Below are 18,237 nucleotides of genomic sequence, written 5' to 3'. Positions count from 1 at the left end.
AATAAATAAATTACTAAAAAACAAAACAAAACAAAAAAACCCAAATTAGAGCCAAGCATGGTGGTGCCTGCCTTTAATCCCAGCACTCTGGAGGCAGAGGCAGGTGGATCTCTTTGAGTTCGAGGCCTGCCTGGTCTACAAAGCGAGTCCAGGACTGTTATACAGAGAAACCCTGTCTCCAGATAATCAGTAGCTCAACAGTAGAGAACACCAGGCTGTAGCTTTAGCATCCCCCAACCATAAGAAATAAAATTAAAAATTGGTCAGTGGCCTTTGGCATGTGATTTCTTTGCCCCCTGCAGTACTACTTTAGCGCCTCCCACAGCTCCTCAATAAAATCATTTGAACCTCTCAGCAGACCTTCCTTTATTCCTGTCTGTGGCACTGAGGAGTAACCAGGCCTAGTGTATGCCTGTGTGTTGTACAAGAGCTGCATCCCTGAGGCCGGGTGTGGTGGCACACACCTTTAATCCCAGCACTCGGGAGGCAGAGGCAGGCGGATCGCTGTGAGTTCGAGGCCAGCCTGGTCTACAAAGTGAGTCCAGGATGGCCAAGGCTACACAGAGAAACCCTGTCTCGAAAAAACCAAAACAAAAAACAAAAAAATAAAAATAAAAAAAAGAGCTGCATCCCTGGTGTCTTCTGCTTTGTCTTTTTTAAGAGTTTATTTTTATTTTAGGTGAATTTGTGTTTTGCCTGCATGTATGTCTATGTGACAGTGTCAGATCTTAGAGTTATAAACAATTGTGAGCTGCCATGTGGGTGCTGGTCCTCTGAAAGAGCAGTCAGTCCTCTTAAGCATCTCTCCAGCCTCGACTTTCTCCTTTTAAAACAGGGTCTCGGAGCTGGAGAGATGGCTCAGAGATTAAGAGCACTGACTGCACTTCTAGAGGTTCTGAGTTCAATTCCCAGCAACCACATGGTGGCTCATGGCCATCTATGATGTCATCTGATGCCCTCTTCTGCAGGTGTCCATGCAGGCAGAGCATTGTATATAATAATAAATAAATCTTTAAAACAAACAAACAAACAGGGTCTCGCTGAGTTGTATTTCAAGCAGGTTGTACTTGAAGTCGTGATCCTACAGCCGCAACCAGCTGGGAGCATAGGCCTGCACTACTAGACCCAACCATCTTGTGTTTGAAAAAGAAAATCAGAAAAAAAGGGGCGTGGTGGTGGTGGTGCAGTATACATTTGAACAGTGTGTGTATGTGTGTATGTGGGGGGGAGGGAGGGTAGTGGGGACAGAACCCAGACCCTTGCACCTACTTGGCAGGTGCTCTCCCACTAGGCCACATTCCACAGCTCTGAAAAAACACTGTGTGAGAACCTCACAGCTGTCAGAGTGTGCAAAAACAAGGCCATGAAGTGAAGGACAACACTCAGCCCTCTGACCCACCTGCGATGGTGGAGATCTGGCTCACTGGGATGGTGGCTGCCTTCTGTAAGTCCATCTTTATCTTTTTGGCCTGCCAAAGGAGAACGGTGACGTGTCAGATGGTGCTGTAAAGGGCTGAGCACATGACTTGAGGAAGATGGAACATGAGACAGCAAATACACTTTTTAGTACACCAGGCTGCGAGGCACATCGCCAAAAGTTTTGCCACCCGCCCCCCCTTACCTGACTGTCCTTGCTGCTGGTCAGGCCCTCAAAGGCCAACACACATCTGGCAGAAGCATCCTGAAGTTGCTGGTACCACTGCATGGTACTATCTTGCACCTTCACCTGCAGGTCTGAGGATAAAAGGCAGGCCTCAACGCCAGGGGGCTTATGTAACATGTCGCAGACCTAGCGCTGCTCTATGGATTGGCTGCTCTGGTGTCACCATCGCACTTTGAAGGAGGTACGAATACCCTCCCCATTTAACAAGAAAAGAGACAGGCATGAAAGGTTGTCTGCCGAGGTCCCACTGCTACAGCAAGTACAAAGAGTCTACTGTCTGGTTCAAACCCATGGCTATGCTGACCCTCACACACAGTAAACAAGGGCATCTGTACATGTTACTTAAAATACTTAGCAGTGGGGATGGACAGATTGCAGGACAGCAGATACATACATTAAATAAAATCCTTTACAAAAAGTTTAGCCAGGCGTGGTGGCGTATGCCTTTAATTCCAGCACTCAGGAGGCAGAGACAAGCGGATCGCTGAGTTCAAAGTCAACCTGGTCTACAAAGTGAGTCCAGGACAGCCAGAGCTGTCACACAGAGAAGCCCTGTCTCAAAAAACCAAAACCAAAACCAAAAAAAAAAAATTTTTTTTTAAAGAGCAGTTGCTGATATTGTAGAGGACCAGAGTTATCTGATTCAGTTCCTGGGGACCCGATGCTCTCTTCTGGCCTCTGTGAGCACCAGGCACACATATAGTACACATACATACATGTAGGCAAAACACTCATACACACAAGACAAAAGTAAATACATCTCTTCTTTTTTAAAAAAAAATATTAGTTATTTGTTCAGTATTCTGCTGGAGTGTTTGCCTGCCTGTCAGAACAGAACAGCAGACCTCATTTTAGATGGTTCTAAGCCACCATGTGGTTGCTGGGAATTGAACTCAGGACCTTTGGAAGAACAGACAGTGCTCTTAACCTCTGAGCCATCTCTCCAGTCCCCAAGCAAATAAATCTTTAACAGTTCTTTTAAAATAAAATACTTAGGCCAGGCATGGTGGCCACACCTTTAAGCCTAGCACGCAGGAGGCAGAGGCAGACGGGTCTCTGTGAGTTCAAAGCTCAGCTAGTCTACAAAGAGAGCTCCAGACAACCCTGAATAAATAAAATAAAATAAAATATTCAGCAGGAGTGCCGTGTGGCACAGCAAACTCATTAGATGTATAGAGGGTTTTCAAGTCCCCGTGGAAAGCGGTAGAATCTGAAATTGTTCTAGATGAACTAGAACAGAATGTCCCACATCGTGTAAGTTCTGATGAACTGAGCCATCCTGTAGAGCGACACACTCTAACTGACCCACAGTTAGGGGACAGTACCCCCACAAAACCCACCTTCACTCTGTGCCCCTGCTGGGCCTGGGCTGGGCACAGGGGGCTGCTGGGAGGGAGCCCCCGGCCCCGGCTGCACCTGTGGTCCCTGCGACTGGACCCGGGCCTCCTCCTCCTCCTGCTTCTTCTTCACTCCAGAGGCTCTAGTGACCTCCTGCTCCACATCTGAGAGGAGGTCCCGCATTTCCTGCAGGGCTCGCTCAGCCTCAGCTAGGTTCTCTGCTGTGGGATAACCACTCTGTCAGAGTGAGAGACAACATTTAACATTCACTTCCCAGGTATACCTGTGGGGCTTAGTCATACCACACACAGTTGTTGTTGCTGTTTTTTATTATTATTTATTTATTGTATATGAGTACTTTATCTGCAGAAGAGGGCACCAGATCACATTACAGATGGCTGTGAGCCACCATGTGGTTGCTGGGAATTGAACTCAGCACCTCTGGAAGAGCAGGCAGTGCTCTTAACCACTGAGCCATCTCTCCAGCCCCACAGTTGTTTTAAATAAAAATTCCAATCATTGTATTTTGCCAATAAAGACTTAAGAGCCAGATGCTGGAGTGAAAACCTGCTAGCTCAGAGAAGCAAAGAAAGCACCCAACTGATCTTCCTGCTCAGCTCACTCCTGATGGAAAAGGCCCGATAGGCTCACTAGCTCAGCTAGCAGGCCAGGAGGAAAAGGCCACAAAACCCAAGGCCAAAGGCTTACTAGCTCAAAGCTCAAAAAGGCCAAGTAGCTGAGGCGCTCAAGAGCTAAAGAGCTCCTCCTACTTCTCCACGCTGTCCTAATCACCCTCAACTCAAAGCCCCTCCTCCTTTTTATTCCCTGTCAGCTGGTTTCTTGCTCCGCATCCTGACCTAGGGTTAACTTTATTAAATCCCGTGTACAGAAAGCTCTTGGATTAAAGGTGTGTGCTATGGCTGAGCCACTCCATAATCACCTGTTTGCAATAGACAGAAAGTTCTTGGAGTAAAGGTGTGTGTTAGGGCTCAACCAAGGAAAACAAAAGACAGGTTTTTATAGTTCACAGTCTCAAGGAACACAATGGGATCAAAGACCCTGCCACCGTATGTTTCTAAGCGAAGCTGTTGGACCAGGGCGTATACCTAATATTTTCCTGTTCTATTAAAGATTTACTCTCAGGGAGCTGGGAATGGTGGCTCATGCCTGCATCCTAGCAGCGGAGAGGCAGAGGCAGAAGAAGACCGCTACAACTCTGAGGCCAGCCAGAACTACAGAGTGAGACTCTGTTTAAAAGAAAAACAAACAAACAAACAAACAAAAAATGCCATTGAGATAGCACAGTGGGGTAAAGGTACTTGCTTAGTGACCCTCACTGACAATCTAAATTTGGTATCTGGAATCATGGAGGAGAAAACTGACCCCACAAAATTGTCCTCATTTCTAGCCATGTGCACACACAAACACACACTAAGTCACAACGACAACAAAGGTTTATCACCATCACATGCACAGCAGCCAACCATGAAGTTTTTGGTGCTCTCATCAACACTGATCAGAACATGAACTAGTAATCCTAGCACTCTAAAGGCTGATGCAGGGGCAATGCCTTAAATTCCAAGCCAGGTTGAACTATACAGCAAGACCCTGTAACAAAAACAAACAAACAAACAAACAGGAGGCAAGAGAAATGGCTTAGCGGTAGGAACACCTGCTGCTCCTGCACAGAACCTGATTTAGTTCCTGGCGCCCACATAGGACGGCTCACAACCACCTGTAACTACAGGTCCAGATCTGATGTCATCCTCTAGCCTCTGTGGAAACACACACACACACGCACACGCACACGCACATGCATACACAGAAATCACATCTAAAAGGACAAAGACATAGGGGTTTTGACAATACGCTAGTTTAACATGCTGGGCTTAGTTAGGTGTGTTGGTTCAGATCTGCGACCTAGCACTGACAAGGCCAATGTAGGAGCCTGGTGAGTTCGAGGCCAGCCTGGGCTTCACTGCCTCAGTAACAAGGAAACAGAGTTGTAATTTGTAAGATTTCTATTACTGGAGCTGGGAGTGGCAGTGCGCACCTTTAATCCCAGCATTGGGAGGCAGTGGCAGGCGGATCTCTGTGAGCTCAAGGCCAGCCTGGTCTACAAAGTGAATCCAGGACAGCCAGGGCTACACAGAGAAACCCTGTCTCAAAAAACCAAAACCAAAACAAAATGAAACTTCTATTACTGCTAACTCATTCATAAGTATTTGAAAGTTGTGTTTTAGCTTTGGTTTTTGGTAGAATTTTAGTGTGTGTAAGTGTGTGTGTGTGTGTTTACATAGGCACAGCTATGGAAGTCAGACAACCCCCACAACTGGCTCTTCCCTGCCACCCTGTGAGGGCGGGAACTCATGTTCACCACGTCTCAGCCCAAGGCCTCTACTTGCTGGGCATCTGGCAAAGTCCCAGTTCAGCTTTGAAAGCCACCTGTCATGTCCTTTGTTCACTTTCTCTTGTACAAGAAAAGCAGAAAGTGAAAGCAGTTTACCCTACACATGATTTCAGGAGCATTCTCTGAATCAAGGTCATTAAATTTTAGTGTATGTGACAAATATTTCCTCATTTGTAGTATCTAAATTTTATGTGCTCAGATAAATCAACTCTCTCCTTTATAACTTCAGTTTTTCTTGTACTGTCATTCAAATACTAACTTCTTTTTTCCATTCTACTTAATGTTTCTTTTGTCTCTGGCTTTACATTTAAATGTAAAATATGGAACAAGATGAAGATATGAAGATAAATTTAATCTTTATTTTTATGCATTTATATCTCTTATTTGCTAGGTTTTCATTTTACATTATCAGGCCCTCATCCCGCAACCCAGCAAATGCTTTTCCAGTGGGCTACATCATCCGCTCTTTCTGCCACTGACCACATGACCGACACTTCCTCCAATAGGCAAGCATTACTTTATTTTTATCTTTGTTTGCTTGTTTTGTTTTTTCGAGACAGGGTTTGTCTGTGCAGCCCTGGCTGTCCTGGAACCCACTCTGTAGGCCAGGCTGGCCTCCGCCTCCCGAGTGCTAGGACTAAAGGCCTGCACGATAAAACACGTTTTGACTTTAGTCGGCTTTGTTTCTAACCCGAAGCAGGCATTCTGTAACCCCCTACCTCCAAGGTGGTGCGAATGATTCCGGAGATGAAGCCACACAGCTGGTTGCCCCGGGTCTGGAAGGCAGCCAGGTCGACATTCAGCAGGTCTCGGTGCTGACTGGAGGCATCCAGCTGCTGGTTGAGCTGCAGGACCTCCTCTTGCAGGGTGTACAGGCTGCGGAGACGGACCTGGCCTTCTTCCTTCCGAAGCTGCTCCTGCTCTGCCTGCTTCACACGCTGCTGCTCCGCCTCTCGAAGCTTCAGGTTGAGAATCTACTGAAAGGACCACTGAGTGACCAGAGGGGCGGGGCTTTCCCCTTCTAGCGCAGGAAATAACTCCCCAGGGCAATGCGTAGGTTGATGGCAATTTTCAGCTTGACTGGCTTGAGAGTAACAAATCATACCTCTACGGGTTTCTTTTTTTTTTAAAGACATTTATTTAGCCAGGCATTGGTGGCTCACGCCTTTAATCCCAGCACTCCGGAGGCAGAGGCAGGCGGCTCGCTGTAAGGTCGAGGCCGGCCTGGTATACAGAGTGAGTTCTAGGACAGCCAAGGACACACAGAGAAACCTTCTCTCAAAATAAATAAATAAATAAATAATTAAAAAGGAAAAAAGAAAAGAAAAAAAGGTTTATTTATTTATTATGTATATGAACTCAAGACCTCTGGAAGAGCAGACAGTGCTCTTAACTGCTGAGCCATCTCTCCAGGCCCTCTACTAGTTCCTGACGACACTTTTAAGGAGCATTAACAAAGGGAGAGGACCTGCCTCAACGGGGGTGGTACCACCCCATAAGCTGAAGTGGAGAAGGAGAAAGGGGAACGCAGAGAGTAGAGGCTTTCTGAGGCAGCTGAAACCATCCCCTTTCCCTCTGTCTTCTCAGGTCTTTGGTCAGTGATGAGCAGGGAGCCACAGCAGGCACTGCCCAGCAGCATGATCGCGAACCAGGGTTTCCAGAAGGACAGCTGCTGACAGACTGAGGAACATTCAGAGGGCTAACCCCAGACGTGAAGACAAGCGCGGGAGGCCCAGGCACTGACCTTGGCTCGGTGGCGATGCTCAGCTTTCAGTTTCTCCTGATGGCCCAGGGCTTCTCTGGTACTGATAAACAAGGCAGGGTCAGGGATGTTTCCCGAGACTGTCTTCCCTCTCCCTCTGTCACATCAGCGCCTCCTCCAAGCTGGGCACTTTTCCAGGCTAGAAGCTTCTTTCCTTATTTTATTTTCACATTTAATATTTAGGGACTGAGTTTCGACCCGTTCACCTTGGGATTTCTCTGGGAAGCATCAGGCTGACCACACGGCCGTTTGCAGCGGCCATGCAGGAAGACTCACCTCTTCTCCATCACTTCCTGTAAGTCCTGGAACTCCTTGTGCAGCTTCAGCTCCTTCAGCTCGTCAAACCTCTTCAGCTGCTCAGACGCCATCTCTGAGAGGGCTCGCACCTTCCTCTCCTGCTCCTCCTGCCACTGCCTCAGGCCCTCCTGCAAAGCATCCACACCGCTTTGGGAGTGCCGCAGCCACGCAGCTCATCTGCTCCTGCACCGCCACCCTCAGTCCTTACAACACGGAAGACTGCAGAGCATGGAATCACACTCGCTTCTTAAGAGCTATGGAGGAGCACTTTCCCCAAATGGATTTTTATTTATTTATTTATTTTATTATTTTTTTTTTTTTTGGTTTTTTGAGACAGGTTTCTCTGTGTAGCTTTGACTATCCTGGACTCACTTTGTAGACCAGGCTGGCCTCGAACTCACAGCTATCCGCCTGCCTCTGCCTCCTGAGTGCTGGGATTAAAGGTGTGAGCCACCATGCCCAGCCCCATCGAATGGACTTCTTTCTTTCTTTCTTTCTTTTTTTTTTTTTTTGGAGGCGGGAGCTCACTCACGTTTCCCCTTTAAATGTCTACCTGCCTCCACTTCCCTAGTGCTGGGATTATGGGCACGGGCCGAGGTTCATACACTTCCAGGGATGGAGCCCATGACTTTGTGCATGTAAGCAAGCACTCTATGAACTGAGCTTATTTCCAGCCTTTCGTGTGTGTATGTGTGAAGGGGCAGTAGTGGTGTGGTATGTGTATTGTATTGTGTGTATACAATTAAAGTAAACAGGTATGTGTGCCAAGGGACACACATGTAGAGGTCAGACCAAGATGTCAAGTGTCTTCTTCTATCACACTCTCTTAATTTGTTGTATTTTCAATTATAGACTACGGCAAAACTTAATTTTACAAGGCAGAAGTATTCCTAAAGTCAAGTTAATTAATTTAAATAGTATTGTTCTTTAAGAGGCTAAAATACAATTCTTACAGTATAAACATATCTGACACGTCAGGACCATCTACAGATTTTGGAGACTCAAATGGAATACAAGAAAGCTTAAGTAATTTTCCCAAAGTTATAATACCAGAAAATGGAGTCAAACATCACTGGAGAGCACTCACACGACCTCCCAAAGTGAGCTTCAGTGGGTGGCAGCTCACAACTAGCTCAGATGCCCTCCCTGGGATCCCGGGAGAGGTGGCTCTTTAGTGACAAGCCTTTCTGGAGGCACGGTCCCACTTACTGTTCCTCTCATTCTGTGCGCCAGTTCGTACATTCGGATGCAGCCTTCCACTTTGGTCGCTCGGGAGGACTGAAGTGTAATAGGTTCTGTACGCTGGGGCTCATGTGTACTCTAAATAGAAGATGAAAAAGAAAGAAATAAGCAAGATTCTGCAGGGCGGTGGTGGTGCACGCCTTTACTCCCAGCACTTGGGACGCAGAGGCAGGTGGATCATTGTGAGTTCGAGGCCAGCCTGGTCTACAAAGTGAGTCCAGGACAGCCAGGGCTACACAGAGAAACCCTGTCTTGAAAAACCAAAAAAGTAAATAAATAAAATAAAATAAACAAAGTTCTAAGATAGTAAACATGCGTTGCCTTTTATAGATAAAGGTCATGTCTTTGCTAGCTTTCTGTCACTGTAGTTTTTAGGTGTTCTAGAAAGTTATGCAAAAGGAAGACTAATTTTGCCTCCTTATTCAAAGGTTTCTTTTCTTTTTTCTTTTTTTTTAATTTTAGGTTTTTCCAGACAGTGTTTCTCTGTGTAGCCCTGGCTAGAGGTTTCTATACATGGTCTCCTGAGTTACTTGTTGCTTGTTTTGGGGCTGGGCTAAGGCAGGACAGGACAGGGGAAGCATGTGGAGGGGAAGGCAGGACAGAGAGGAGAGGGCCAGGGGTTAGACTTAGCTGATGAGGACCCACCCCCTTCAACTGGTGCCACCTGTTATGTTTCCACCCTGATAATGATTATGATCTCTCAGTTCGAGGCCAGCCTGGTATATAAAGTCCAGGACAGCCAAGGCTACACAGAGAAACCCTGTCTCGAAAAACCAACTCCCCCCAAAACAACAACAACAACAAAAGATAATGAACCAATCACTTCCCCAAAGCCCCACCTTTGAATGTTGCTGCATGGGGGGCAAAGTTCAACACAGGATCCTTTGAGGCCACCGGAAGTCCAAACACTAACACACCCAGCTTAGGACCCAATAATGAACTTATAAACCACCAAGAGTGGAAACACTTAGTTAATGACAGAACACAGCCCAGGAATGGAGGTGTACAAGGAAAATTCGGAGTACTTGTAAGAAAACAAGAATCCTGTGACCTCACTTTCTTCAAAACACAGACTGTTCTAGAAACGTGCTTTCACGCCCTTCCTATGTGTAGCAGACAGGAGTAAGTTAACTTCAGATTGTTCCTTACAGCTGGTGAGTATGTGATTATATGACCATGGGTAGCTTGTCGTTGTGACTGAACACCTAACTCAGGTGGCTTTTCTTAACTCTTTGACTATAACCTGTTCAATGCTCTGCATACAGTTAGCTATTGCATGAGACTTCGGTCCACCTCCGCTTTGGGCCCTGCTCTCCCAGGTTCACATTGACAACTAGAGCACTAAACAAGAAAAACTGAGTTTTTCACAACATCAACTTTGCTCCTCCCTCTCCTGGCCCTAACTAATTATATATAATCTTCTCCAAAAAGCCAAGGAGTACAACATTTTTCTTTCTTTTTCCCCCTTTTGTCTTTTTACTTCTTTTCTTTTTCTTTTCATTTTTTGAGACAGAGTCTCACTGTGTAGTCTTGGTCTACATAGAATTTGTTATGTATATAAAGTGGCCTTGAACTCATAGCGATCCACCTGCCTCTGCCTCCCAAGTGCTGGGATTAAAGGCGTGCGCCATCACCACCTGGTGTTATACTGGTTTTCTTTGGTGTTTGTTCTTGGGCTGGGGAGATAGCTTAGTGGGTAAAATGCAAGCAGGAAGCCTAAGGTCCTCTCCCCACATCCTATGTAAAGACGGCATGGTGGCGCGTACTCATAATTCCAGCACTGGGGACGAGGAGCCAGGAGGACTTCTGGGACTACTGGCCAGCCAGTCAATCCTAAGTCATGAGGTCCAGGCCAGTGAGGGACACTGTCTCAAGCAACAAGGTGCAGGCATTTGAGAACCAATACCCAAAGGTGACTTCTGACCTCCACACACGTTGGAGGGTCCAGGAGGCAATATGGATATTGAACCAAGGAATCAGTATCAAATCACTATGTGTGTCCTGTAGCTAATTGGCCCCCTTGTAGGGTCCAGCTTGACTCAAGGCCAGCCAGCCTGTGCTGAGGGTCCAGCTGTATATAAAAATATTCCACTACCCCTACCCTTGGAATGTACTTACCCCTCCCAGCTAGCCTGCTAAATTTTGATTTTTCAAAAGATATCAAAAGCACTTGTGCCTGCTTTTCGAGGTCTGCAGCCTGAAAGAGCTTGTCAGACTTCGATGCGCATCGATTCAATAAAATTCCTGTGTGTATTGCATCGACATCGGACTCCGTTTCTCTCTGGGGACTCCGGGTATAGACTAGAGATCTCTCTGGAGGTCTCAGTCTTACAACGTGAATACATACACACACACACACACACACACACACACACACACACACACACACACACAATACTTTCCCTAGAAACAGCTGCAACAGGAAAACAATCCTGTCCCCAGGTCACTGCCATGTGATTAAATAAACACTTCAACTTTGCAACCAACAGGTCCTTTGTCTTAAGCAAGTTAAACCTTACCTTGGTTCCATTTGGTGTTGGGGATGAGGGAGACTGTGGGGTGCTTCTGACAGGAGACTTATTGAGTGAGGGTTGGTCCAGGCCTGAAGCAGAGCCAGAGGACGGTGAATTATCAGAGGAAGAAGCATTCTCTTGCCTGTCGGGTGAGGTGTTGGGCAGGATGTGATCCACCACCCATCCAGAGTAAGAAGACAGTTTGGGAGGAGACGTGCATTCTTCCAAAACATCCTGAAGAGAGAAGTTAAGCCTATGTGTGTGTCCATGCATGATAAGTATAGGACATCACAAGGATTGCGGAATAGCTGAGGGGCTAGCTAATAAGTTAACGCTGAGAATACAGAAACTGCAATAACAATCAGATTAAAATACAGTAAGCCAGCAGCAGTGGTGACGCACACCTTTAATTCTAGCACTTGGGAGGCAGAGGCAGGCAGGTCTCTGCAAGTTCAAGGCCAGCCTGGTCTACAGAGCCAGTGCCAGGACAGCTGGAACTATACAGAGAAAACAACAACAAATACACTTGCATCTAAGTCAACCATCAAGGCCTAACAAATACTTTTTTTTTTTAATGTTTTTTGATGTTTTGTCTGTATATTTATGTGAGGGTATTAGATCCTGAAGTTATAGACAGTTGTGAGCTGACATGTGGTTGCTGGGAATTGAACCTGGGTCCTCTGGAGAAGCAGTCAGTGCTCTTAACCTCTGAGCCATCTCTCCAGCCTAACTAATACTTCTTTTGCTGTACCGAACAGAAGCCTGATCTGAAGGCATGCCTCCTGAGTGCTGGGATAATGGTGCACCAGCATGCTGCAGGGCCAGTAGCCTTTTTCCCTCTTCCTTTTACTTTTGAGACAACGTATCAAACTGAGGATGACCTCGAACTGACCCTCCTGCTTCCAATCCGGAAGAGCCGAGCTCATAAGCCACTGCGTCCAGCTTTAGTGGTTTGTTATTGCTGCTATTATTTTACTGATAGTATTTTAAAATTTATTATTCTTAGTAGTAACATGTGTGTGCAGAAACTCATTGCCACAGTGTGCACGTGGAGGTCTGAGGATAACTTTGTAGAGTCAGTCCTTATACCCACTTCTCCACAGGTTCTGGGAATCACTAGGTAGGTAAGCTTATGCAGCAGACGACTGCACCCACAGAGCCATCTCTTCAGCCTAAGGGGTTTCTTGGTAATGACCCAGACCAAATTTCTTTACAAAGTCAGATTAAAGACAGGAGTGTTGGCACATGCCTATAGTCTAACACTAGGGAGGGAGTGGCAAAGGAAGGTCAGGAGTTCAAAGCAAGCCTCGGCTACCTAAGACTTTCAACCCCCCACTCCCCAAAGCAGCAGTTCTCAAGCCGCGGGTTTCTCTCCCTCTGATGTCACAAATCAGATATTCACATTATGATTTGTAACAGTAGCAAAATGACAGTTATGAAATAGCAACAAAACGACTGTCACTGCACAAAGCCCCCACCCCTGGCCGCCCCCCACAGGGTTTCTCTTGTAGTCCTGGCTGGCTGTCCTGGACTTGCTTTGTAGACCAGGCTGGCCTCAAACTCATGAGATCCGCCTGCCTCTGCCTCCCGAGTGCTGGGATTAAATGACTGTGTCACCACGCCCAGCAACAAAACGATTTTATGGTTGGGGTCACCACAACTTGAGGAACTCTATTAAAAGGTCACAGATTGAGGAAGACTGAGAACCACTGCCCCAAATGAAACAACGTGTAAACATACATTCGAGCAAATTTTTACAAACTATTGTTAGTCTGTGCAAGGGATGGTGGGGGTGGGGTGCCACGGTGCCTGGGGGTGGAGCTTGTGACGTTAGTTCTTTCCCTTCCAGTTTCACATGGGTTGGGGGCTGAATTCAGGTTTCTAGGCTCACATAGCAAGTGCTGTTACTAGCTAGGCCATCTCACTGGTTCTCACTAAGGCAAAATATGAAAGCAATCTAAAACATCAAACAGAATGCAACCCGTGAGAAACGTACATGGACGCCATCAGTGTGCGCAATTCACAATTCGTTTGCAGTCCAAAGGTATCCACACACTGGGTTTGGTGGTTCAAGCCTGTAATACAGTTTAACTCGAGACACCCACAAGGCAATGGGACGACAAAGCCCATTGAAAGGGCTTTGCAAATGACCACGCCCCCTTCACAGGGCTGCCAGCCGTCTAAAATTGTGCTCAATTCACTAGTTGCACTAGAGTTGGGTCGAATTAACTGTTCTCTGAGAAACCTGGAGCTCCTGAAAGCACAGTGGCTTTCAACCTTCCTAAAGCTGCGAGCGTCAATACATGTGGTGACCACCAATCAAAAATTATTTTTGAGACCGGGCGGTGGTGGCGCACGCCTTTAATCCCAGCACTCGGGAGGCAGAGGCAGGCGGATAGCTGTGAGTTCGAGGCTAGCCTGGTCCACAAAGGAGCTACATAGAAAACCCCTGTCTCAGGAAAAAAAAAAAGTGTTGCTACTTCATAATTGTAATTTCGCTACTGTTATAAATCGTAATGCAAATAGTCTGTTTTCCCATGGTCTTAGACAACTCCTATGGAAGGATCTGTTGGCCAACCCCCAGGAGGTCATGACCACCAGCTACCAAAGTAGATGAGGAGACTGCGAGGCCGGAGCAGCTGACAATATAAGGCACTCGGGACTGAAGCCAAGGTGACGCATCGGGCAGAAGGCTTCTCGTGAAGAAAGGCGGCCGATCAACTAGAACCGGCTGGACAAAGTTGTGTGCACAGGAGTCAGAAGAGCAATGCAGCCAGTCGCCATGCCGGGTCCTCCACACCAGTGTGGAGGGAGCTTGTAAAACCGTGACGACGGGCGCCCTCACCTCGCAGCGCAGCAGCCACTCGCGGTGGTAGGGAAGGCGGCCTTTGCTGGAGTTGCGCAGCGCCCTCAGGGTTTCCCAGCAGCGACCATCGGACGGCATGGCGGGCCACCAGCTGACACCACGGAAAAAACAAACCCTCGAATCGGCCGCCCAGGAGGCGCCGGGTTCCGCTTCCGGGGTGCCCGCCCCACATCCGGCGCAGCCTCGCCGTAACGGTCGCAGACGTCATACGTCACTGCTCGCCGCTCACTCGTTGGCGCTTGCGACTGGGCGGAGTGGGGCGGTGACCACACAAGGACGAACATTGAAGTGCTTTCTCTTAGAGTCTCAGCTGCTCAGGGCTGGCTTTTACGATGCTCTACACTCTTTAAGCCGTGGGAAAGAACCTCAAGAGGATAAGCAGTATTTTTCCTGGCTCTGGCGGAGAACCCTGGTTCGTTTCCCAACACCCACATGGCTGCTTAGAACTGAAATTCCAGCTACGACGGATCCATTGCCCTCTTTCTGGGCTCTTCTGACACCATGCATACATACACGTGGCACACAAACATAGCTGGGTGGTTTTGTTGTTACTGTTTTTTACGTTTATAAAATCTTTGGACTTCTATTTTTACAAAAGTTAATACAAGAGTCCCAGGAATGATCCGGGTGTAGTGTTACACACCATTAATTGCAACACTTGGAAGGCAAAACTGAATGTGAGGCTAGCTTCTTACATTAGCGTGAGACCCAGGACAGCCAGGGCTACACAGAGAAGACCCTGTTTGCGGGGGGAAATATTCAGGAATGGACTCCAAGTCACTTTCTCACGTTCATCAAAAAGTTATACAGCTCAACCCTGTGGTGGTTACAACTAGTTTGGCAAAAGGAATTATGGAATTACACACACACACACACACACACACATCTTTTTAAAAAAAAAAAAAGATTTATTATGTATACAGTGTTTCACCTGCATGTCAGAAGAGGGCATCAGATGGTTGTGAACCAACATGTGGTTGCTGGGAATTGAACTCAGGACCTTTAGAAGAGCAGCCAGTGCTCTTAACCTCTGAGCCATCTCACCAGCCCACACATATCCTTTCTTGAGAAAATGTTTAGGAGACCAGGGCATGGTGGCATGTGCCTTTGATCTGAGCACATTGAGAGGCAGGGGATCTGAGATAAAGACCAAGCTGGTAGCTGCGCCATGGTGGCGCACGCCTTTAATCTCAACACTTGGGAGGCAAAGGCAGGTGGATCACTGTGAATTGGAGGCCAGCCTGGTCTGCAAAGTGAATCCAGGACAGCCAGGGAAACACACAGAAACCCTGTCTCAAAAACCAAAAAAGACCATCCCGGTATTCATGAGTTCTAGGCCACCCAGAGGTACATGGTAGGATCCTGTCTCAAAAAAAAAAAAAAAAAAGGATATTTTGTTTTCAGCATGTGTGTAAGTGTGCATTCTTTCAAATACAGAGAAATACAAAATGGCCCCAAATCTTACCACAGAGAGCAGGTAGCACTGAACACACCTATCCTGTTACTGATTGTCCTCAACCCTAAATACTAAGGTCAGACAGGAATGTTGCCTCCAGCTATCATCTGAAAGCACCGAAGGAACAACAGCCTAGCTGCTCAGCAGTGTTCTCTCATGTGCATTTTATTAAATTAGACAAATGTTTTTATTCAGATGTGTCATGTAGTCCAGGCCACCTCTATGTAGCTATGACAACACTGATCTCCTGCCTTCGCCTCCCACGTGACTGGATGCCAATTGCGTGCCACCACACTCAGCTTAATCACTTTTAAAATGGGGATAAAAGAAATCAAAGGAGTCCTAAATAACTGATCACAAAAACTTTATTTCCTGTAAAACCACACAAAAATTTCAAAAATAAATGAATTTGTGATAGGAAGGACAAATGGAAGGCCAGATGGACTTGAAGGTCTGTGAGATGCGGGGGACAAGTGGCCTCTAGGGAATGCAGACATGGAAGGGTCCCATCAGTACTACAGAAAACACTGCTTCCTGCCATACCCATCAAGAAGCAAAAAACAGCACTGGTTTTGGCATCACGTCTACTTAAAATTGGAACCCTACAGAGATTAGCATGGCTCCTGTGCAAGGATGACGCCGCCCAAGTTCATGCAGCACTCTATTTCTCTTGCCATTAAGAGGCAGTGAGTTAAAGGGTCAACAGCACTGTGAAACAGAATACACTGTTATAAGCACACTTGCCACTGTTAGGTTTGAAATAATTCACAGTGAATACACCTGCTGTAGCTGTGACTCTGCCAGCTGCTATGTAATAAGGGACATTTGTAGCTACAGACTCCATAGGAGGAACAAGTGAGCTGTGACCATCTTACCTCCATGAGTCATGACTGAATGTTGTATCTTTCTGCTTTGCTTTTATTTTTATGCTGATAAAAGCAGACTCACTCAGGTACTAATATACCTGACTTCACTATTACTTGACACAAATAGTTTTATATTTATTCAAAAGTAAAAATAAAAAATAAATTAAAAAAATAATAAAGGAAAAAGAAAAGCAATGCAGGCATTCAGTCCTAGGAGGACTGCTACTTCAGCGTAGAGAAACCCAAGGCAGACACGCCTCAAAAGACAGGGGCTGGAAGGAGCCCGCAGGGGAAGTGTTCAAATGTTCCCTTGAGGAAAGGAAGCAGACTCTGCAAAGTCACAGAAAATTTAAAATCTGGTACCTAATGTAGCAAATATAAGGCTGTGGTGGTCATTTTAAAAATCCCATCAGGTTGAGGTGGAGGAACGAGCAACTAGGGTCTTCCTGCCTCATCCCTGGCTGCTCTAGGGACTGTCCTGGCATTAGCTGAGGAGCAGACCCTGAGCACATTTCATCACTAGAAGAAAAAGCCAGAGGGCTTGCTAGCTATGGTTGGCAACTCCTCAGTTCCCTGGCATCAGGCAAGTGCTTCACACCCTGGACAGGTGGCCTCAGGCAGGGGGAGACCGGGAGCGGATGGGTGAGCTGGTCAGGTAGGAGGATGTATAGGGGCCATCCCCAAACACGTTGGCATAGGAGGATTTGAGGAACTGGACATAATTCTGCATGCTGCGGTTGGTACTCTCAGACTGCTCCAGGCGGTCTTTCAGATCCTGCAGCCGGCTCTGGTATCTACGATCCGCCTGACAGAAGAAAGAGCAGAGACCAAGAATAAGGTGACAACGGGCAATCAGAGACAAAGGCATTCATTTAGGTGACAACACTGACAGAGGCACATAGGGCCTACGGTTGAGATGGGTGGGCAGAGTTAGTTGCTTGGCTTTTGTTTTGTTTTGCTGGTTTATTTTTTTAGGGGAGGGGAGTGTTTGATTTCGGTTTTCTCTCTCCCCACCTCCTCTCTTTTTCTCTGTGTAGCCCTAACTGCTCAGGAAGTCACACTGTAGACCAGGCTGGCCTAGAATTCAGAGATCTCCCTGCCTCTGCTTCTGAGTGCTGAGATGAAAAGTATGAGCAACCATCAACTGCTTTACTGTTTTGAGGCCAGACAACTCAGTACATGGCCTTGAGTTAGCTGCAATTCTCCTGAAAAAATCTCCCAAATACTCGGATGCTGGAACCATATTGTTCTTATTTTATTATTTGGCAAAGTCTCACTATTTAGCCATGGAGATATAGGTGTACATAAAGACAGAACACTCATATACATAAAAATAAATATCAAAAAAAGTTATTTGAGGGGTGGAGAGGCGGCTCAGTGGTTAAGGGCACTGACTGCTCCTTCAGACGTACTGAGTTCAATTCCCAGCAACCACATACATGGTGGCTGACAACCATTTGTAATCTGATGCCCTCTTCTGGCCTGCAAGTCTACATAATAAAATAAAATAAAAATTTTGTTTTTAAAGGTTACTTGACCTCTGTGAGTTCAAGGCCAGCCTGGTCTACAGAATGAACTGCAGCAGAGCCAGGACTGCAGAGAAACCCTGTCTCTAAAATCAAAAACAAAAACAGTTATTTGGGAATAAAGCTAAGTGTAGTATTGCTGGGTTATACTTTTATCCCCCAAAACCTCCATCGTGACTTCCGGTGGTTGTACAGGTTTACGTTCCTATCGGCAATGTATAAGGGCTGAAGGGCTGCCTGCTCTCCTCACACACCTCAGCAAGACATGTTAGCATGTTTTATTTTTAAGGCAAGGTCT

General features: G+C 46.6%; 2 protein-coding genes across 14 annotated transcripts in view; both read right to left on the bottom strand.

The window, feature by feature from the left end:
* Nucleotides 1-14,266, bottom strand: part of GLE1 (GLE1 RNA export mediator) — a 28,207-nt gene extending 13,941 nt beyond the window's left edge. The window contains exons 1-9 of the mRNA XM_084799348.1: nucleotides 14,071-14,266; nucleotides 11,232-11,459; nucleotides 8,680-8,790; nucleotides 7,450-7,598; nucleotides 7,156-7,216; nucleotides 6,131-6,385; nucleotides 3,004-3,238; nucleotides 1,622-1,734; nucleotides 1,400-1,469 (exon numbers count right to left, since the gene is read on the bottom strand). Of these exons, the coding sequence (XP_084655474.1) occupies nucleotides 1,400-1,469; nucleotides 1,622-1,734; nucleotides 3,004-3,238; nucleotides 6,131-6,385; nucleotides 7,156-7,216; nucleotides 7,450-7,598; nucleotides 8,680-8,790; nucleotides 11,232-11,459; nucleotides 14,071-14,169 (1,321 nt within the window). The 5' untranslated portion in view covers nucleotides 14,170-14,266. The remainder of the gene's footprint in view (nucleotides 1-1,399; nucleotides 1,470-1,621; nucleotides 1,735-3,003; nucleotides 3,239-6,130; nucleotides 6,386-7,155; nucleotides 7,217-7,449; nucleotides 7,599-8,679; nucleotides 8,791-11,231; nucleotides 11,460-14,070) is intronic.
* A 1,628-nt stretch (nucleotides 14,267-15,894) lies between these two features.
* ODF2 (outer dense fiber of sperm tails 2) overlaps nucleotides 15,895-18,237 on the bottom strand; it is a 46,234-nt gene continuing 43,891 nt past the window's right edge. For all 13 annotated transcript variants that reach the window (XM_084799333.1, XM_084799323.1, XM_084799320.1 and 10 more), the window contains one exon: nucleotides 15,895-17,218. In XM_084799333.1, coding sequence (XP_084655459.1) covers nucleotides 17,027-17,218 — 192 coding nt within the window. In that variant the 3' untranslated portion in view covers nucleotides 15,895-17,026. The remainder of the gene's footprint in view (nucleotides 17,219-18,237) is intronic.

Source organism: Acomys minous, assembly GCF_964271855.1.
Source record: "Acomys minous genome assembly, chromosome: 10".
In the NCBI taxonomy this organism is placed as follows: Eukaryota; Metazoa; Chordata; class Mammalia; order Rodentia; family Muridae; genus Acomys; species Acomys minous.
This window is presented reverse-complemented; position numbering and strand designations above follow the sequence as displayed.